Genomic DNA, 23278 nt, shown 5'->3' on the forward strand with positions numbered 1-23278 from the left:
GTCGCGACTACCGGTCGTGAGTTTGTTCGCGACGCCATGAAAACATTCTTGACTTGTCGTTAATATTTTTTGAGTACCTTAGGGTTCTATCGTTCTTACAATGTGCATGATTGGATAGCAATGCATGTCAGTGACATGCAGCAGCACTACCGTTAATCTTGGAATTCCCATCGGTCATATCGGCTGCGCGCTGTGCATGCTGCAGCCAGCTGTCATCGCCCTATATCGCCTGTTTGGTAGTTACGTACTCAAGCTACTGAAAACAAAATTCGCGACTAGTCGTGAATATTCAAGACAAGTCGCAGAATTATTCACTACATCGTGAACATATTCACGACTAGTGGTGAAAATATTCGCAACTAGTCGCAGAGTACTCCTGGGCCACGACGTCGTTAAAATGTTCGCAACTAGTCGTGAATTCTTTTTCGCTATGTCGCCAAATCATTCGCGACGCAAAAATATTCACGACGTCGCGAAAATATTCACGACTGGCTGTCTCCCTTCAGGGCCACCATACATTTGACATGACGAGAAAAGTAATTCAAAAATATTACGCCATCCAAGCAATTTCGACGGAGGTACCTGAAAAACGTGACAAATATAGAGGAGCATATGCCAAACGTGATTTTTTTGGGGGTTAGTTTGAACTTTGAGGGCATGCTTTTAGCTTGTGCCAAGCGTCACGCACTCGGTAATCCGAGTGGACCGTCCACACAGCAGCCTTAGTGAAGGCAGTCTGCTCAGGGACCGTAGTACTGTACGTAGGCATCATACCAATCAGGTACCCAGACGTAGTGTGCGGGGCCAGACTACACAGTTTCTCTTCAAATTGACGTCACGAACAGTGCTCTCTCGGGTCGAGGCCTACTCTTAAATTTGTAAGTAGAATAAGAACTATTTTTTTTTTAAATTCCTGGTGACTTTAATGTAGTAACCTTTATTTACGCCTTGCTTGCACAGCCTGGAGTATAATAATAATAAAACAAAACACACAAGGGAAAATACTCCATAATATATTTTATTATTTAACTTACCACAATTTAGCTCATCAGAAAGATCGTTACAAGCACCGTGACCATTGCAAAATTCATCCATACCAAGACAGACAGTGCCAGCTGAAGTATCCTCGCAGGTAAACTCATCGCTTCGACAAAAACCTGTTCCTGTTTTGAAAAAGATATAATGTTCAATATAAGCTATCGACGTTTTAGTGGATTTTATATGTTTATTCGCAGATTGTTTTTGGCTGTAAAGCTACTTAAATGCGCACAGTATTACAAATTTCCCCTTAGCAAATTAGACTTACTTTAAATAGTACTTGTTCTCCTTCTTGTTTCCACTTTTAAAGGAATATACTTTTGGTCATTGTCAAAAGCTAGAATCCTCACTTTGTGTATCCAAACGTTATGCAAAAAGTAACGAACCTGTGAAATTTTGGAATCAATTGGTTGTTGAAGTTGAAATAAAATAATGAAAGAAAGAACACAATTGTTGCATACATAATTATATGTTCTAAAACTAACTAAACTAACTTTAAAAAAACACGAACAATAAACAAAGAGCTGTTTGGGATGTTGATCGAACATTAAAAAAAAAACAAAAAAAAAACCGAACAATAACTCAAGAGTTATCCGGGCTGTTGTAAGAACACCCGATGAACGATGTCAAATAGGAAAGCACACTTTTCACGCAGGATATCAGTGTCGCCTGCATGTGTAGTGGATAGCGAGTAGCGTATGACGTCATGATGATGACGTATCCGCGTCGCACTAACCGTATCCGTTCGCACGCGAAACCTCTTTAAATATATCTTAGGCCGTATCCGATTTGGCGGCTACGGCTACGGCTACGGCTGGATCGCCGCGTCGTCATGCATTGAAGTAAAGGCTACCTTAGCAACACCCCCTGGCAACGGTCGTAGCCGCAGCCGTAGCCACCAATTCGAACACGGTCCTAGTTTCACACTCACCGTTCGGATTTATCTGTGATATCGTGCATGAAAATCCCTGTGCGGTTACAGATCCTCTGCTTTGGTAATACGCCCAGGCTTCTGAGGTTCGGGTCAGGACACGGCAACTACTTAAATTTCCTGTTAACTCCACAACTTCGGATTGATAGTTTAAGGCAACGGCCCCGTTGCCGATGATGAACAAGTCGTAGTAAAGCACCAGGTCAATTAGGGAAAAGTCAAAGGAAATTTTTGCGTTAGGGTCGGCGGTGATGACCCAAAAGCAATACAATTCATAGCTCAAATACATGTAGTTGTTTGTATATTTTGGTGTTGCCAAGGGTGACGAAGTTGCGGTTTCGTTCTGCAACACAATTTTAGTTATCCCACATGGATCTGCAAAAAAAAAAAAAATGCATATTAAAAATTGTGTGTACATATTATTCAGGCTCGCGGTTGTCTTATTATATTCCGAGTTTTAGAAGCAGTTCAAATCGTAAGAGGGGAGTTGAATTGTAAGTAAACAAAGCCAGTTAAAGGCAGTGGACACTATTGGTAGTTACTCAAAATAGTTATTAGCATATAATAAAACCTTACTAGGTAACGAGTGATAGGGAGCTGTTGATAGTATAAAACTACCATCAACTTTTCCTTGGTCATAATAGCACAGTGAAGCTTTTTTCTAGATACCAGCGCTTCAAAAGATTTATTGTTATTATTATTTTTATTATTAAAGCTTAGGCTCAATATAAAAAAAAAGTGTAATAAGGATTTAATTGTTCTTATTTAGATTTTGTTTTGTTTATAATTACTAACAACAAAATTTGTCTTCGAAAAAGAGGATATGATATGTTCTTCGTTTTATGTATTTTCTCGTTCGGGTACGCGCGAGTCTATAAACACGCAACTCAATTGAAAATCTAAAGAGCATAGGAAGGAATATTGTTGTCTTTTGACGACACCTGGACACCTTGGGTGTATCCCAACATATGCATAAAATAACGAAATTTGTGAATTGTTTTGCTCAATTGGTCGTCGAAGTTGCGAGATAATAATGAAAGAAAAAACATCCTTGTCACACGAAGTTGTGTGCTTTCAGATGCTTGATTTCGGGACCTCAAAATCTAATTCTGATGTCTCGAAATCAAATTCGTTGAAAATTACTTCTTTCTCGAAAACTACTTTACTTCAGAGGCAAGCCGTTATATCAAGTAAGGTTTAATGCTAATAATTATTTTGAGTAATTGCCAATAGTGTCCACTGCATTACTGTTTCAATACTTACGACAATTGTACTCATCTGACAAGTCTGTGCAATCCCAAGCTTTATCGCATCTTTGCTCTTCGCTAATACATACATCGTCGCACCGGTATTCATCACTGTTGCAGTAACCTGAAAATAAGGATAAATATATTTACTCAGATATATGTATTTGAACTTTAAACAAACTGCATCTGCACTATGTCACAAGCAGTTTGGTGCAATGAGTGTACATTTACTAAAAACTCACCAATTGGCATTATTGCTGTACGTATATGGATAAATAAGACTGCAGAGAATTGCAGGATGTTAAACATTTTAGGTGAAGGAGGAAAACCCAAGAGTTTTTCCCGGAGTCAGGCAGGGACTGAACACCCAATCCACACATGTGCCCCCGATGGGATTTGAGCTGGGCTTCTGGAGGCGGAGAGCGAGGCCAGACATAGACTTGAATCAAGTCCCGTTCTCGTGTCAGAGGTCCCCAAGCGAATCGCGCCAACCAGCAAACAAGTCGTACAGTGCATGCGCGCTTGCCGTCAAAATAGGTTGGGGAATGCAGAGCATCACAAAACAACAGTTTTCTGGCGATGGCACGGGATTGGGACTTGAGTCAAGTCTAGGCACGACACCAATACACCAACCTTCGGAGCTGTATATTTTTTTTAGACCTTACACTGCCCTACACAATAAGTAACTCACCGCAGCCGACCTCATCGCCTAGTAGCGGGCACTGTGGTGTACCGTCACACACCTCATGTTCAGGTATGCAAGCCAGGCCAGATGGACAGACAACATCACCCTCCCCACATTCTGAAAAAGAAGCAGGAAGAAACAGTGTTCAAATAAGTGCAGTCCAGTATTGTTGCACACTGTGACGGGGTCAGATGGCGCTTGCACACCCGAAGGTGCCATTTGTTACATAGTTGTTCCTCTTCTCGCAGTTCTGTTGACGTCTTCAAACAATGGGCGCGTTCGTTTAGCTTCCCTGGGTCGACCCCGGTCTGCCCCGGTGGCGATAATTTTTTCCAGCTCAGTTGCGGCAGAATCAAAAGGGGGCGCTGTTGCGGGGATTTCGTCATAGAAAAATATATGAATTATGCATTAGCTGTTGCGTGTTGTTGCTTGTTGTCGTCATATCGCTAGCACACTATGATAGATAGACTTGATTCAAGTCCCATTCTCGTGTTAGATGTCCCTAAGCTATTACTTCAACTTACTATGAAACAACCCCGTAGCATACAAGGTACAGTGCGCGCTCGCCGTCAAAATGTGGTCCCGAGAATGCGGAACAGGTTTTGGAATTCAGAGCATCACAAAACAGTAGTTTTCTGGGGATGGCACGGGATTGGGACTTGAGTCAAGTCTATATGATAGATAGCCTTGCTCAAGGCAGTCGCATTATTCACTCCGAAAAAGACGCCGTTGTAAACCCACAGTTAGCCCTATATAGGACTCTTTCTCTGTACACAGGAACAGAGTCCTAAGTATTGAGGCCCGTTTCTGGGGCGGAAAAATTTCACAGCTTCATAACTTAAATCTTACCTGCAACAAGCCACTAATTTCAACAGATTCACATTCCATGGCGGCATACATTTTTCTGCGGTGGGTTTTGGTCCTCATATTTTCCTCACAAATCCGTCATTTTTGTGTAATAATGCAGCTTCCAACGTTAAAAAATTCCCGTTTCGATCGTTTTCTCACAGTTTTGTCTGTTGTCGTGCGTACGCGTATACATTCGCGTGCAAGACGCATGATGCAAGCTTAGACGCATGAATTCTTGCTCACCGTATCTTGACTGCACAGGGTTAACAACACAATTCAAAATTTGCGCGTCGTGCGTCTTGCATACACACGGCAGACTGTGAGAGTACGAACAAAAATGGGAATTCCTTAACGTTGGGAGCTGCATTATTTCATGAAAATTACGGATTTGTGAAGAATATATGACGATCAAAACCCACCGCAGAAAAACATATGCTGCCATGGAATGTGAATCTGTTGAAATTTGTGCTTTCTTGCAGGTAAGATTTGAGTTATGAAGCTGTGAAAATTTTCCGCCCAAGAAATGTACCCTGATGTCCAGGATGTCACTGTAGTACAAAACGAAAGTGTAAGGCTGCCAGGGCTAACCCACAGTATACACTGTGCGTGGTGCGTGTAATCACACCACACGACCCACCCGCATACACACTGTCACATCGTACGACCACTGTGCACACAAGTCATCCGCACTCGTACCACTAATCGCATACGGAGGCCGTCAGGCCGACAGCCTTGTCGAGTCTGTAACTTCCGGGTTTAGTGTGTTTCATGAAAAAAAAAAATCAATATTGGAAAAAAATGGGGGGGGGGGGCGGGGGGGCTCTCTATGCTAGTATGCAGCTCATGAATATGTATCTTTCGTCAGACCTATCAGACACCATAGGATGTGAGGCAGATGAATTATTCATTTTGACGTCCAATCACGCACTTCCCTCATCACGACCTTTGGACCATATCATGCTCGCTGAGCGTCCGTGGTGGTGGTGTGTATGGCAAGCCATCTGCCCAATAATTCGATAAACACTGTTTATCGCCGATAAACACTGTTTTTGACCGATAAACACTGTTTTTGACCGATAAACACTGTTTTTCGAGATAAACATGGTTTATCAAAATAATGATAAACACTGTTTATCGAAAAACTATGTTTATCAAGCGATAAACACAGTTTTTCGAGGTGATAACCAGGTGATAAACAGTGTTTATCGAATTATTGGGCATATGGTTTGCCATAGGTGTGTGGTGTAAACATGTCTCGTCTTTCGCGGGCATTATGGTAATGAGCTGACAGTAACTCTTCGCTTGTTATAGTAATGAGGTCAGTGGCTTCAACACAGACCATACAAGGCTATCGGCCTGACGGCCGACGCATGCGGATAGTGTAAGGGGGCATCGTGTCGTGCGATGTGGTTACACATTTTACGCACAGTGTATACCGGTGGGTTTTTATACAGCGGCGGTCTTTTTTCGGAGTGAATAATTCGACTGCCTTGAGCAAGGCTATATGATAGAGGGAGATCGCACACACACGGGCAAGGCGCTGATGGATGATAATGGATACACCAACATGTTTGTGTGTACTGTTAGTATGTTGTGTTTGTTGGCAAGGGTTCATATCCATGGAGGAAGAAAATAATTTCTTCCTTATCATATTCATACACATTCATTGATTTTCTGCAATGGGAATTACCAATCACAACTGCTACTTATTTCTGCAATGGGAATCACAACTGCCACTTATTTCATTTTTTAACTGTTCAGTTCACCGTAATAATTAAACCGTTTGGATTTAGTGTTCTCATGGCTATAGTCTAACTAAAGTGTTCCGATTGGTACTTGTCAATGCTCGTACTTTAATGATCGAACATGCTGACTAGGGCGACCACCCATGTTATAAAATGCTCACTGAATAACATAAATTCACGACCGTATGCAGGAAGAAAAACCTAACAGAGTGTATTTCCACCATGGAGACGAAACTCCTCCATAGTCGATGTGTGTGTGTGCGAGTGAAATGTACATGTATACACCAATGTACATTACATTACACTGTGTTACAAACACGCGACACACAACAACTCTGTCTGTATCAGCCAGTACTATGCTATCAGCCACACACGCGGCAATGCCCGGTGGATTGAACACGTGCGACAAGAAGCTAAATATGCATTATTCATTAATTTTCTATGACGAAATCCCCGCAAACAGCGCCCCCTGTTGATTCTGCCGCAACTGAGCTGAAAAAAAAATATCGCGCCCCGGTGCATTCAAATAGCATTCAAATAGCTTTGACGTCATTCCAGGGGCTCACCCGGGTCAGCCCCAAGTGCCCTGCTTGTGGAGTGGGTCACTTTGGGGCTAGCCCCAGGTGCATGACGTCACTACGAGAGCGGTGAGTGATCGTTCGTTTAGCTCTTGTCAGGGGCTCACCCGAGTGAGCACCGAGGGGTCGAGGAAGCTAATCGAACGCACCCATTATTACGAAGGAGTATTCATTGTTTATAAGCAGACGTACAAGAAACAATTCCTCACTGTTCCCTCGAACCCGTGGGTGTTTCGTACACAGCGCTGGAAATCGACCAACGCTGGGAAAGATCAAGTTGATGTACACCGGTGTACATAACTTCTCTTGTTACCCGACCCCGAGCCATATACCATTATACATTATTATTTATATCAGGCTAAAAGAGGCAAAAAATATATCAGCGTATTGAACGCTTTTGTAAAAAGTACCTGGATGACAGCAATATTGTGTCAGTCAAAGTTCCCGGATGGAGCAATATTGCTTCAATATTGCTCCATCCGGGCATTTTAACACTTGCACGCGCGTCACACGCGGCGACTGTTGCAACGCTCACCCATAGATATAGAATTAAATAACTAGATCGGCCGCGCGTACATACGCGGGTTCCGGCATGTGCGCGGCCATTTTGTACCAAACGGTCACGTGCACTAGACGGGACGTTTAAAATGATGTTATAGTATAGGAAGAAATTATTTTGGTTTAATTTCGTGACTTTCCTCAAGCCGAAATATTCATACAATTTAATGTAATTAGGCCTTTTAAGGCTAAAATGATGGTTGCAAAGTGCTCTGCAGCTATGTCTCAGCAGCAGAGAAAAGAGAAAGGGACCAGGAGTCTTTCGTAAGCTGACATACCATAGGTAAGTAGGCCTAGCCTACATGTTTTTGTTTTGTTTTTGTTTTTTTAGCAATAGCATTACCATTGACATGATTGATGTGAATGAACATCATTTCGGTTATTTATCAGGTTTACTCTTTTTTTCTCTCCATCGTGTGCTGTTATGATAATGAGTGTTTATTGCATGCACGGTAATGAAAGGATTTATACGGTGCGATAGTATTATTAGCAGTGGTGGTATTGTTGTCGTTGTTTAACAACTCATCTCAAGTAATACCGACATTGATACACGTTGTTTTGTTAATGCTTGTAAAGGGAAACACCATTATGTGTTTTAAATAATTGTTATAAATATCATTCCAGATTCCCCACCAATGGAGACTCAAAACTGATGCGAGAATGGGTTCATGATAAAAAGGATGCTACTGAACGGTAGAAAATGGCGTCCCACTGCACAAGACCGGCTGTGCAGTGTCATTTTGCTGAAGAATGCCTGGTATTGCAGTGCGATGGGGCAAAACCTGTCACGTAAAAGATTATTTCGGATTTTTTTTCCTCTTATTGCTTCTACGAGATACGAAGGATCAGACAATTATGAACCAGAACATAACGGAAAATGGATACACGTCTTAGTAATGAGTCGGATTGAAAATTAGCTTTGATTTGAATTGGCTGCCTGTCAGATTTAAAATCAATTTTAAAATGTTGCTGTTTGTGTATATGAGCAAGCGCCTTCATTGTGTAATCTTTGAACTAAAGGGTTTTCTGTCCCCTACGCCATCAGGATCGCCAGTTAGATACAGGTAGGCGCTATACATTCATAACGTTGCTCAAGACACATTTATTTCGGCAGGCTTTACGTTAGTTTTAATTATTTAAAAGGTTCTTCAAAAACCAAAACAACGGAAATTGTAGAGCACCTTGAGCTCTCTGTGGTTTTACATTAATGGTATGTTACCCGACTCTCTTCAATGGATTCAAAACTCTGCTGCAAGAGTGTTACTTACACTCGTCTATACATGAACCCATTTCTAGCGTTTAGTGCAGGCCTAATTACCCTCCAAACTGATTATAAAATACGTAATTGCTTTGTTTTTCTTAAATAATTCAAATTATGCACGGTTTGCGTGCCGGTGAAAAATAAATGAGTAGCCCGTGTTATACTTTCACTTTTGTGCTTATGTGCTGAGTTTATGAATTTTGCTTTTTGTCATTTATCATAGATATGGGTCTATAAATTGTGCGACAAACCTGTCAAATAATATAGCCCACCGTGTGTTTAGGGGCTATTTCCAATGTTCATATTCAGCGCGTTAAAACCAGCACGTGACTTTTGGCGCGTCCATGAAGAACCAGGAATTTTTGTGTACGGCTTATGGCGCGTATGTACGCGCGGCCAAACTAGGTATTATATTTTATATCTATGCGCTCACCATGTTGGTTAAGTTAGATTTACGTGTATTGACGCCGCATCGCCTAAAATGCGCACTTACACTGCATAACACACAGCATAGAGTTATATATAAAAACGCACAGTGAAGTTGCCCACAGTATGGCGCATTCAAGATTTTCAATAGCATTGAAATAGAAAAAAAAACATAATAAAATTGAATTTGAAAATCTGAAATCAGGTGTGCCAAAATAGTGTTGCTTTGATCAAGTCCTCAGCCTGATATAAATAATAATTAAAATATTGGATTGCTTTTTTTCGGGGGATACAAGAATAATTGCACTCGCTACGACAATATTGCACTCGTTCTCGACTCGTGCAATATTGTCATAGCTCGTGCGATATATTCTTGTATACCCCTCGAAGCCATCCAATATTACATAATTATCTTCCAGTACGCGCTAATCCACCAATCAGAAGCTCGAACTACTAGGGGGATAAAAAACATTTATATAACATCCAAGCAGATCCTTGCCATTTGATTGGAGGATTGTCCGTCACGTGATAGCAAATAAAAGTACCATTGCACGCTGAGTCACTCACCGTGCGTTTTCGTTCCATCCGAAAAGTACTATTGCACGCTGCCAGCTAGCCCTGGCGGCCTTACACTTTCGTTTTGTACTACAGTGACGTCCTGGACATCAGGGTAAATTTCTGGGGCGGAAAATTTTCACAGCTTCATAACTCAAATCTTACCTGCAAGAAAGCACCAATTTCAACAGGTTCACATTCCATGGCAGCATGTGTTTTTCTGCGGTGGGTTTTGATCGTCATATATTCTTCACAAATCCGTCATTTTCATGAAATAATGCAGCTCCCAACGTTAAGGAATACCCATTTTTGTCCGTACTCTCACAGTCTGCCGTTTGTACGCAAGACGCGCGACGCGCACATTTTTGAATTGTGTTGTTAACGCTGTGTGCAGTCAAGATACGGTGACCAAGAATTCATGCGTCTAAGCTTGCATCATGCGTCATGCACGCGAATGTATACGCGTACGCACGACAACAGACAACACTGTGAGAAAACGATCGAAACGGGAATTTTTTAACGTTGGAAGCTGCATTATTTCACAAAAATGACGGATTTGTGAGGAAAATATGAGGACCAAAACCCACCGCAGAAAAATGTATGCCGTCATGGAATGTGAATCTGTTGAAATTAATGGCTTGTTGCAGGTAAGATTTAAGTTATGAAGCTGTGAAATTTTTCCGCCCCAGAAACGGGCCTCAATACTTAGGACTCTGTTCCTGTGTACAGAGAAAGAGTCCTATATAGGGCTAGCTGCCAGCGTGCAATTTGGTCCTTTTCAGATGGAACGAAAAAGCTGAGTAAAAACATCACTGCGTGCGCGTGTCTTTGGTAACGCAGCAGTGTTACTGCAAGGCATATTATTAGTAAAATTACTAGCATTCGGCTTCTGCGTGTCTCAAGATAGCTGTACAGAACGCACCTTGTGACTGTTGAATCCAACAGGCCGACCCATTTAAGAGAAACGGGTGTAATTTCACAATTAAAATTTGTAGGCCTAAGCTTTGTTTGTTTTGAAAGTTGTATCTTCCAATCAAAATGACAAAGATCTACTTGGATGTTCTATAAAACAAATAATGAATGTTTTTCATTCATGCAATAGTGCAAATATGTTCATTCGTTGAAAGCTGGAATGTTCCATTCAACTCGGCTCCGCCTCGTTGAATAGAACATTCTATCTTTCAACTCATGAACATTTTCGCACCATTGCACTCATAAACATTCATTATGTGTATAATATTATTGTTGCACGCTGTGATTGGGGCCCATGGGTTTTGTACACCCGAGGGGGAAAATGGCACCTGAGGCGAATTATTGTTCCTCTTTTCAAAGTTCTGTTGTCATCCTCAAACATTATTACATAGTTTTTTATCAACCCAATCAGTTGTGCATCTGTGTATCTGAAACGCGCGTACGAACGTTTCGTGTACGAGGATGATAACTAGTCTGTTGGGGGTGTTATAAAACAAATTAAATATTGACTGCTTTTACTCGTGGTATTGTTAAAACTTCGACTCCCTCAGTGATCCCCGGACCGTTCCATTTTCCCTCGGCTGCACCTCGGGAAAATATAACGCTCCAGGGATCACCTTGGGAGTCGTAGTTTTAACCATAGCACTCGAAGCAGTCAATATCTGTACAATAGTAATCTATTCAAACTTGCTTCAGCAAATTTTAGAAACAGTTGTAAATTTCAACATAGCACTTGCGCGTTCGATTTGTGGCTTGTGCCTATCCATGCAACCGTTGTGTTTTTTATCCCCAACCATAAACTAAACACGGATTTACTCACCCGATGGTTTAAACTGCTCAAGTTCTACAGTAAACCGAGTGCTGTGCCTCCATAAGGGCACAAGTAAAACCAGCACGTTGTTTGTTTTTGATGTAACGACGTATGTAATTTCTTTATTTTTGTTGTAGAACTCCTGCTCAGTTGTATACCGAGTGCCATCACTGAAAATGAAGAATGGTTTTTCATTCCATGGAGTAAGTTTGAAGTCGAGTTCAACAAAGCTGAGTTGTATACGGTGTCCCAGGGAGGCTAAAACTTGCCACACGCACATTTTGCCAATGGGAAATTTGAAACCATCTTCTTCGATGTTAGCTCGCAGATAATGAACTTGGTCGTCGGTAATATTGATTGTTGATTGACCGTTGCAGATATCTGTTGGCAGAACGTGAACTGATAATTAATCAATCCAAATAAATGACAACTTGATAGTCAGGCAACAGATCCGCGATTGGTTGGATAACTGGTGCGCTTTACTCGACAGTCTTCCTAACAACCAGATTTCCCGACTTCAACGGCTCCAAAATACTGCTGCTGCATTGTGACACTGTCTAGAAAATCCTGTTTTATCATCACCATTCTGAAACAACTACACTGGCTCCCTATCTCTCAACGAATCATCTTCAAGTTGGTGCTCATTGTCCACAAAGCTCTTAATGGCAAGGCTCCCCACTATATATCCGAACTGCTTTAAGTTTACACTCCATCAAGGAATCTTTGATCAAGTTCCATGCTTCTTCTCATTGAACCCAAGTCTCAACACTCATGGGGTGACAGGTCTTTTTCTTCAGCTGCGCCACGCATCTGGAACTCTCTACCACTTAATCTGCGATCTTGTCTTTGTACCACAAAATTCAAGTCTCTTCTCAAAACTTATCTTATAAATGTCACAGGTTTTCAATGACTAATTTTGTTGGTTTTACTGCGCCTTACAAGCAGCAGCAGCAGCAGCAGCAGCAGCAGCAGCAGCAGCAGCAGAAGCAGCAGCAGCAGCATCAGCAGCAGCAGCAGCAGCAGCATCAGCAGCAGCAGCAGCAGCAGCATCAGCAGCAGCAGCAGCAGCAGCAGCAGCAGCAGCAGCAACATTCAAATTTCGTCTCAAAACTTATCTTATGTCACAGTCTGTCGTGTCTGTTTAATAAAAAAAAACTGTTATACTGTGCCGTGATCGTGATCAGGGTGGATATGAGCGCATTACAAGTCTTAATATTATTATTGTTAAAGTCACCTGGAATTAGAATTTGTTTGCCTTCAAACATTACAGTATAATGTTAATGAACAATAAAATAATTTGTTGAGTAATTGTTTGTAAGGATTTGTATGTTTAAAAAATAGATAAAGTTGTTTGGGGTGACTTCGCCTACCCCTTTTGTGACGTCAATCGAGGCAGACTTTGCCCCGATCGAACATCGAACAAAAAAAAGCTTTCCAAAAAAGGTTCATTTCTTGCATTTTTTCCGGCAATGTCGACCAGGTGTATTGCTGCTGGTTTACAACTAAAATGGGGTCAGTTTGCAAAGTGGTCCGGTCCGACGTCTTTTACAGCGCCTCGATTGACGTCACGAACAGCGCCTTTTCGGGTGGAAACTAAATTTGTAGAACCTTAGTTAACTGTTGGTTCATATTATACTCATCAAAACACATTTTAGTGACAAAGGCTTTATTTTGACAAAATACCACTTCCAGGTGACTTTAATTCATGTAATATTTACGGTTATCTCGTTTCACGGCTACTTTTTCAATACTTACAACAATTATACTCATCTGAAAAGTCTGTGCAATCTCCAACTCCATTGCATCTTTGCTCCTCCCTAATACATCGTCCTTCGCACAAGTAATCGTCACTGCTGCATTCATCTGCAAACCGGGGAAGACCGTGGAAAAAATAAGGAACAGTTTCGTCCCAAATCTTTGCATACAATTTTTGTATGCATGCTTTGCTATAAAAATGCAATAGCAAAACCTTACACCGGCAAGGACCCAGCACAGTCAGCCAAATGACATGGGGGCCACGCCTTACGGCTGCTAGCCCGGCAGTTGAAGTTCGCACCCGTACGTCTCTGATGGAAACCTATACTTATAATCTGCCGTCGGAGTCGCGAGTATTGTCAGTCATTTTGAACATCGATTTCGTGTGGAATTCCAATGTTCTGCGGTTGGGGACAATGGGTCATCAAGACGAGAATCGCGACCACCGGATAACATGATGGGACTTACGTAAGGTTACATAAACAACTATAATTCCGAATTCTTATAGTACAATTTAAACTCGAATTCTTAACACACAGCAGTACAAAGCTTAATGATTGCACGTTGTTTGCTAACATGTTGAGTGCGTTTAGTTTTCCAGTCAATATTTCGGAGAGTCCTGTTGCCAATTTTGAGTTATTTCATTGTGAAATAAATTTACAAAAGTCACATATCCAAGCACAAATCTGCTTCTGGAGAACCATAGTCTTCTAACTCGACAACCAGCGTCACCTGGTTAAGAACGCAAAGACTATCAAATTGTTGTTTACTTATCGCACAATTTGTGATGTCTATAGAATTGGTTTAAAATGAAGTGAACGCACCCAAGGTGCTCTATAATTTTTGCCTTACACTGCCCTACACAATAGGTAACTCACCGCAGCCGACCTCATCGCCTAGTAGCGGGCACTGTGGTGTACCGTCACACACCTTATGTTCAGGTATGCAAGCCAGGCCAGATGGACAGACAACATCACCCTCCCCACATTCTGGAAAAAAGAAGCAGGAAGAATCAGTGTTCAAATAGGCGCTGGGAAGTTTAAAATTGCTTACATTTAGTATACCATGCTATGTATATTGTGGCAGAGGGTAGCCTCAATGTTTTTATACTTCAACACAGTTCAAGTTCCCACTTCAAATTCTTCAAAGAATTCATACGATTCCAAGCACACAATAGTGACACAATATAGTACACCACTATGCCCCATTTCGACCACCAACAGACAATTAGATGTTGCAAGACATTTTTCCTTCCCTTAATTTAAGCGATGGACATTGAAGGCTAAATAAAAATAAATCCCCTCTTATGGTTGGGGAAAGGGTGGTGGCGAGATATGGTCGACAACGTGCCTTTATTTGATTTTGAAACAACAGAGAACGTAGCTCCTGTTTCCGAATTTGAGTACAATTGTACGTGCGTGTTTAAGCCCCGCATGAGTTTGCCCTTCGCACAATGGAAGGAAGGATGTTTTAATAATGTGTCAGACTTAGACAACGAAATCACCATTGTTAGAGCTAAAATGTCAATAAATTACGAGCGAGTAGTTCAAACTCTTAAAGACACTGTACACTGTTGGTAATTGTCGTCTTCTCACTTGGTGTATATCAACATAACACATACAATAACAAACTTGTAATTTTTTTAGCTCAATTTGGTCGACGAGGTTGCGAGATAATAATGAAAGAAAAAAAACTTGTCATGCCAAGTTGTGTGCTTTCAGATGCTTGATTTCGAAACCTCAAAATCTAATTCTGATATCTCGAAATCAAATTCGTGGAAAATAACTGTTGTTCTCCAAAACTGCGTTACTTCAGAGGGAGCCGTTTCTCACAATGTTTTATACTATCAATCTCTCCCCATTACTCGTTACCTAGTAAGGTGTTTATGTTAATATTTATTTTGAGTAATTACCAATAGTGTCCACTGCCTTTAAAAGGGTTCACCTTGAACCTTTTAGGAGGTCACCTCAGTGTCACGTCATAACGGTCTATTGAGGTGTAAAGAAAAGGCTGCACAAAGAATTGGCTTCAAAATGATATTTCTAAAACGGCATAGTGATCTGGCCCGGAGCAGCCCCGTTTAGAAGTATTTGTACATTTCAAAATAACACTAGCGCGATCATCGCAACCTATGTGTTTACATTAACATGGCTTTTTTGGTCTGCATAAACCACTCACCCAATGGTTGAAACTGCTCCAGTTCTAGAGTAAACCGAGTGCTGTAGCTGACAGTGGGCAATAATAACACCAGCACATTGTTTGTTTTTGATGTAACAGCTATCGGTGAAAATGCATGAAAAGCTTGCCCAGTTGTAAACCGAGTCCCGTCACAGAAAGTGAAGTGTGGTTTTTCTGAGGGATATTTGGAGTCGAATTCAACAATGGTGAGTTTTATACGGTGTCCAACAGATGCCACAATTTGCCACACACAAGTTTTGCCATAGGGAAACTGGATCGAATCTTCTTCGATGTTTGCTCGCAGAGTATGAACTTGGTCGTCGGTAATGTTGATTGTTGATTGGCCGTTGCAGATATCTGTTGGCATATTACATTTCAGAATTAATATCAACAACTCATTATTCATGCAATCTAATACCAACTAAGTCACACAGAAGATCACTTGGTTAGTTGGGTAACAGGTTAAACCGTTGAGCCAGTTGGATTAACGATGAAGAAGCAAGTGTGCATAAAAACAATCATAATTGTTCATGTACATGTACATCATGCATGTTACATGTTTTGTATGTCAACATTTATGACAGTTTTGACTGCAACTTCTATGTGAAATGGACCTCCATGTGAGGTCAAGTGTGCATTTTAAGGATCCGTTTACGCTCGCTCAATGCAGGTAATTGGCGTAATTCACAAGCCTTAATTTTTATACAAATACAACATGGTTTGAGGGTGACAAGTCGATATTAGCCCCCAAGCTATTGGAAGTTGGCAAACCAGTTCCCGACGCGAAAACCAAAATAAACCAGGTTATATTTGTTTTACTATACTTCATACATATTCAGTTACCGGAACATAACTTGGAGCCAGAGACAAAGACGACTATGAAATGAAATGCACATGAAAAGTCTGTTCATGTTTTGGATGTCGCTAGAGCGATGATCGTGCGTGTGTACAAAACAGTTACCAAGACCGTTAAAGACATGGGACACTATTGGTAATGGTCAAAGACCAGTCTTCTTACTTGCTGTAAATATCAACATATGCATGAAATAACAAACCTGTGAAAATTTGAGCTCAATCGGTCATCGAAGTTGCGAGATACTAATGAAAAGAAAACACCCTTGTCACACGATGTTGTGTGCTTTCAGATGCTTGATTCCATGACCTCAAATTCTAAACTTGAGGTCTCGAAATCAAATGCGTGGAAAATTACTTCTTTCTCGAAAACTACGCGACTTCAGAGGTACTCGTTTCTCACAATGTTTTATACATAGAGGTATTTATAACTCTATGGTTTTATACAATCAACCTCTCCCCAATACTCGTTACAAATTGAGGTTTTATGCTGATAATTATTTTGAGTAATTACCAATAGTGTCCACTGCCTTTAAGCGCGTGTAGAATAGCGTCCATGCTGACCGGTCGCACAGGGTTAATGCGCATGACAAGTAGAATAGCTCACGGGCTGCCCGGGCCCTATTCTACTTGTCATGCGCATTAACCATGTGTGTGATTACTAACGTGCGCGCTTGGTAAATATCAAAAGCAGCACCTGGCACGTGATGATGAATGGATCAAAAAGAACTCGACTCTCGATCATGAATATATATGAGGTATAGTATAAAGTGTAATGTTCAGGTTTAAACAATCACTACATGGGATTGAAGTCAAGAGAGGGCGTAAATAGCCTAAAATTGTGTCGACGAAGGGGTACGGGTTGTGAGGGACACCTTACCACAACCAATCTCATCGCTGAGGTCTTCACAGTTAGTGATGCCATCACACTGAAGGTGACCGGGTATGCACACACGAGAGTCACACCTAAACTTTCCTTCCTCACATGGGACTAAAATTAAAAAGTTAATGTTAAGAAACGTCATGCTGGCCCCATTTAAAGTGTTCACCATTTATATAAAGGTGTAAGTGTCAAAGGTATCGTTAAATGACGACAGATCAATAAGCCTTTTTGAGATACGGTGGACACAATGCTACAACACTATAAGGTTTTAGTAAAATCGTGTGTATGCACTCAAACCAAACAGTACACTCCCATCACATCCGCAATACTTCAAAAAGGCGTACAGTGTCCCTTACCTCGTCTGGCAACAAAATTCCACAGACTAAGTGCACAGTTGTAACTGGAAGATGAACGACTATGGAAACTTACTTCGTGAGAAACACTGTAACTTTCGATAGTGAAAAGGACTCCATTTTGACGAAATATGGTTTAGCTACATCACCTACATACAAGTCCGACAGACGATTAAATCGTTCCTGATATTTCTGAGGGCTGGTGTCCGTTAGCAAGTGCAGCAAACAACGATGGTACCCGCTGAACGTGGATGGATTGAAGATTTTTTTATTCCAAGCAAGGTGCGCACAACTATTCGCTATTCATTCCTTTAGAAAGGGGACTGGTGACATCACATTCAAGGAGTAGGTCACTTAAAAGTGTGAATATAAGTGTCACAGTTAAATAACACTTACCGGTATCGTTGAACTCCTGAACGCGATACCACAACGGTCCCCTTTTCCCGTCTCGAATGTGTTCAACTCGAAAAGTCATCCACATTGAGTTTTCCAAAGAGGCGATCAACATTTGCGGTGAATATCCACCAAGGGACACCAGCTGAGACGATATGTTAGTTGGATCTACGCCACTCCCTACAGTCGTAACGGTGCCATCATTGGTTATGTTCTGGTGTTTCACGTCTAGCAACACCCTTTTTTATATAAGAAAGAAAGCAACGGACTCCATCATGTTACCACCATCCTTTATCCAATAACAGTAATGGATACTTATATAGTCATTGCACGAAAAGAAACCAGCATATTGTTGAAATTAAGATACTGTTGAAAAAAGTACCATGGTGTAAAAGTGTAAAAAATAAATTATGTTACCGTCAACGCTGGGTGTATTCGATCATGTCCTCGACAGATTTCTTCCAGACTGGTTGCAATTTGTTTCATTTTTTCCCCAAGCCACTCATTTGATGTTTCAGAACAATTGAAAGGGATTATGTGGAAATGGAATTTTCAAAAAATTCATTGTAAGAGTGCTTGAGATTATTCTGACCGGTCTCCAGGTGTTTAAACACTTAAAATGGCTTAAACTGAATGCTTCCTTTGTTATTTCATTGTTGTACGCTCCCTTTAGTTTTGTCAACAAAAACTAGTATCAGTACTGTCCTCTCTGTACCATTTTCCCTGATCCGACAGTGCATCCAAGTTGGGCCTGTCCGAACTTATGTTTACATTATTTTTTGAAATGGACCAAGTGAAGCTGAGCGACCTGTCAAAGGACCACTCACTCTCATATAGGGGTCCTATATACTACTGCTTCTGCACTCTGGAACTCAATACCTGGTTCCACTTCCCAGTAAGAATTAAAAGCATCTATAAAATTGCATGTTTGTTTATTGCATTTCTTTGTGGTCTTTATATATTTTGTTGTAGCGCTTTGTAACCGCTGGAAAAAATGGGTTTTGCTAAATTATTTTCATAATATCTCAAACAGTTTCGCTATTCCTACTGGTGGAGAGCGCGTCACGTTGTTTAAGACCAATAAAAACTGTTGAAACATGGGCGTGACACGCAAGCTTGCACCTGTTTTTATAGGACAGTTTCTTCATTCCTATTGGTCGAGAGCAACGGCTGGAACAGTTGTGCCACATCACGCGATACGCGCGACGCGCACAGCATTCCCTTACAAGGAGTTGTTTACCCGAGCGGGAGGGGTGTTGTGTTGAAATAAATCATTGAACAGTTACAATGTTTGCATTTATTTTACTTTTTGACCAAAAAGTGTCAATTTTTTTGACCGAAAATGTATTTATGAATGGGAATCAAAGTGTGTTGAATCGGTTTTCAAGTAGTGGTTTAAACCCGCCGAGGCCTGGTTCTTGATAATTTACCTCGACTTCGTCTCGATAAATTTATCACGAACCAGGCCTCGTTGGGTTTTAACCACGAGTTGATAACCTCTTTAACACACATTGATATAATAACAAATATTTCTCTTTAGAAAAAAAGCTCACCTGTATCCGGGCTTTGCGGTGAAGATCCAGAGACAGGCTGTTTGTGGTGGAAATCCCGTTTCAAGGGATGAAATGTTATACGTGTTATCTGGATAGTCTTCAAGATTGATATATCTCTCACTTCCACAAAATAAACTTGCTGCAGAAAGAAAGCAATCATGAAGCAAGGGATTAACAGACTGTGAGGCATGATACTATACAAACAATTTACGGAAAACAAACAAATGACGTGATCGAGTTAAAAGCATACAAATTATTTTACACGAAGCTTGGAGGCAAACAACTGCGATGCATGCTACAGGATCACTTTGGTAGCACAATAATATTTTTTCAAAAATGTATTATGATCTCCATTGGACCAAAAAAGTAATGTTGACAATCATGTGTGAATGCTCCCCCTTGATGGAAATTACCTGTAACTGGTTACTTGTAAATTGCCTCGTGTGACGTGACTCTACAAGGGAACAAGGAAACTTTGAGGCAACCAAGTGCAGAACTTGCTACGGGACCATTTTGGTAGCACAAGTAATTTTTCAAACTATGTATTACGCTCCCCTATAGCCTGAACATCTGACGTCACACTTCGAGGCTCATGAAAAACGCCAAATACCGGCCTCCAAACCGGCGTGTATATTCACCTTTGACCTACATTCATTTCACATAGGGACAAACGCAGGTTCATCCACATGTATGTACTGTATATGATACATAATACCACACACGTGGACAAATGCAGACGACAGAAAGTAAGCTTTCCATATCTGTGTTTTGATTGGTTTTTCGAGGTTAACACAGCAGACCAATAAAAACAAACCCAGATACGGTAGCTTTTAGTCTCTGCGTTTATCCAATGATATTAATGTATCTAATGAGTAGCAGGTACATGTCTTAATTCTTGTGGATAAAGACAGAGGCCCAGTCTAACAATTCCCAAGAATAATGTGTCAACATTATGTGAATGCCCTTTACAACATGAAGACTGAGGAGCTGGCTGCCTAGAAATTGCCTCGTGACATGCCCCCAAAATCGCAAAGAAAATTATATTGAATCTGTTGAACCAGTCTTGATATTCCGGGTTTATTTTGTTCAGATTTATGATTTTCGTTCTAGTAATACTTGACTTGGTGGCATGGTTGGCTTTTGCGTAAAGCACTCGCCTCTCACCAAGGTGGTCCCAGTTCGATTCCCGGCCGGGGCCATGTGAGTTGAGTTGTGCGTTGGTTCCCTGCTATGCCACGAGGGTTTTCCAGACTATCCGGTTTTCCTCCCTCGGGAAAAATCAAACACTTTTGAACTTTGGCTGGATGCTGAAGGTGTCCTTGCATGCCTGCTTCTCGATCACGTTGTAAACGTGTCCTTCGCAATTCAGCTCTATCTGCAAGTAAGGATGAATAGCCCCCCAAATTATTATTATTATTACTTACAGCATGGTATCTCGTCCATAAAATCTTTGCAGTCAAAACTTCCATTACAGATAAACATCTCCGGAAGACAAAACTGATGTCCGTCGTTGTCCTCACACGGCAGGCCGAAGTCACACTGACCTATTATACACAGCATAGGATGTACAGGATTTTACTTAAAGGCAGTGGACACTATTGGTAATTACTCGAACAAAATATAAGAATTAAACCTTAATTGATAACAAGTAATGAAGAGCTGTTGATAGTATAAAATATTGTGAGAAATGGCTTTCTCTAAAGTAACGTAGTTTTCGAGAGAAAAATGTTATTTTCCAGGAGTTTGATTTCGAGACCTCAGAATTAGATTTTGAGGTCTCGAAATCAAGCATCTGAAAGCACACATCGTGTGACAAGGGTGTTTATCTTTGTCTCGCAACTTTGACAACCAATTGAGCCCAAATTTCCACAGGTTTGTTTTTTATGCATCTGTTGAGATACACCCTGTGAAAAGACTGGTCTTTGACAATTACCAAATGTGTCCAGTGTCCTTTTAATGAGCATCTCGGATACTACCAGCTAACAACTCCCGGTCCGAACCCGGTTTTTAGGGTCCCTAAATTTCAAATAAATGCTTAAGGCACGAAAAGTACCTATGTATATAGAAATGTTGGTTACCAGAATAAGGTTACCAACCAAAACACCACTTCACATGGGTATGTGGCTGGTTTCCTGCTTATTGCACTAAGCAGAACCTGTGTCAAACATTATCATTTTCTGCTAAGCAGCTTATTAAAGAAAGTTGACCCTGGTCAGGCTGGCCCTGAAAATGGTTACAAATAGAGATTGCTAAATCGAATTATGCATTGTTTTGACCCTATATAGTCTGGGTAAACTTTACATACATTCTGGGTAAAACTGACTCAAAAATGGGTCAAGCACAATTGGACCCGGTTACAGTACAGTTCTGACACGGGAGTTTTTAGACTTTTCCCCATATCCACAGTTTTTTTTTCTATTCTCTATCAGTAAACATTCACCTACGATAACTTTAAATGTATTTACAATGCGCAAGGGCAAGCATCTCCACTTAACAAAAGAAAAAGAAAAAACAAAAAACATGTCCTTCTTTAGGTGTAAACTCTTAACCGGGCTTCTGTTGGGTGTTTAAAACATTCTCCCATCATGCTCTTCAAAAAGCTCATGTTTTAATTGAGATTTGCAATAACCTTGTTTAAGCCATTTTGTTAAGAAAACGCATAGGCCAAAACAGGGTTCAAGACTAGTCTGCCAATTAGGCTGTGCTGCATTATGACCGAAAATGGCATCCGGCAACCACGTGACCCCCTTCCAAAAAGCAAATACAATTCCCTCTGCGATGCAACTCTCCTAAACACAGCTCTGCTCACGTATTACCCTGCTTGTTTTGTCACAATTATATACATCGTAGGGCTACATACCACATGAAAGCTCATCAGAACGATCCCAGCAATGAAAAATACCATCGCATAAATTAGATTTGTTGACACACTGGTACCTGCTCTTACAGGCGACTTCATAATCCCCGGAACAGTTCACTGATAAAAAAACGTTTACGAAAAGTCTCTCAATTCTTTGGTTTAAATCATGTAACAAGTTCCTGGGTTTTGTTTGATACGTTAAACACAAAGTAAATTCTCAATTAGCTAGAAGCACTTTTAAATATAAAAGCTTGCATCCGAAAAGACATTACAAATAATGTTGTACCTCTCAAAGCAAGACCTACCTCTATGGTTGAGCATTACTTATCTGGATAGTATATCGCATACCAAGGAAATTGACCCCACGACATAGCACTTTGGAGAAACAATTTATTACTCAAGTGACTATTTGATTTTAACGTGTTAAACATCTTGAGTGTTTCGTCCCCCTACAGGTCCCGCTTGTCTCCACTGAGAACAATGTACACAGTTCGAACGTGTGAAGGAAACACACTTTTTTTTAACGCCTCTTAAAAAGTTTTCTGGCTTTTGACTTATTTAGGGTGTGTCACATGATGTCTTAATTTTTTACTAGAAACCATGCAAACGTGACACGCCTCATACGCACGCAGCTATTAACAATAAACCATACCATAGCAACCGATGTACTATACCGATAAAAAAACAATAATAATAATAATACCGCAGCTTCTTGTACCGCTTAGGCCAAAAATATGGAGTATGCCAGACAAATATTGACTTTTTTTATTGTGTGATCTCCAGACCGGTCTATAT

General features: G+C 40.8%; 1 protein-coding gene across 3 annotated transcripts in view; it reads right to left on the reverse strand.

Moving 5' to 3' along the window:
• LOC139945177 (uncharacterized) overlaps positions 1 to 23278 on the reverse strand; it is a 162591-nt gene that overhangs the window by 14549 nt on the left and 124764 nt on the right. For 2 of the 3 annotated variants that reach the window (XM_071942465.1, XM_071942464.1), the window contains exons 9-21: positions 22484 to 22600; positions 21048 to 21167; positions 19624 to 19762; positions 18074 to 18309; positions 17322 to 17432; positions 15590 to 15946; positions 14290 to 14400; positions 13412 to 13519; positions 11666 to 12037; positions 3908 to 4018; positions 3233 to 3340; positions 1970 to 2344; positions 1035 to 1163 (exon numbers count right to left, since the gene is read on the reverse strand). In XM_071942465.1, coding sequence (XP_071798566.1) covers positions 1035 to 1163; positions 1970 to 2344; positions 3233 to 3340; positions 3908 to 4018; positions 11666 to 12037; positions 13412 to 13519; positions 14290 to 14400; positions 15590 to 15946; positions 17322 to 17432; positions 18074 to 18309; positions 19624 to 19762; positions 21048 to 21167; positions 22484 to 22600 — 2394 coding nt within the window. The remainder of the gene's footprint in view (positions 1 to 1034; positions 1164 to 1969; positions 2345 to 3232; positions 3341 to 3907; positions 4019 to 11665; positions 12038 to 13411; positions 13520 to 14289; positions 14401 to 15589; positions 15947 to 17321; positions 17433 to 18073; positions 18310 to 19623; positions 19763 to 21047; positions 21168 to 22483; positions 22601 to 23278) is intronic. The other variant, XM_071942466.1, reaches the window with a different exon arrangement.

The sequence above is a fragment of the Asterias amurensis genome, chromosome 12, assembly GCF_032118995.1.
Source record: "Asterias amurensis chromosome 12, ASM3211899v1".
In the NCBI taxonomy this organism is placed as follows: Eukaryota; Metazoa; Echinodermata; class Asteroidea; order Forcipulatida; family Asteriidae; genus Asterias; species Asterias amurensis.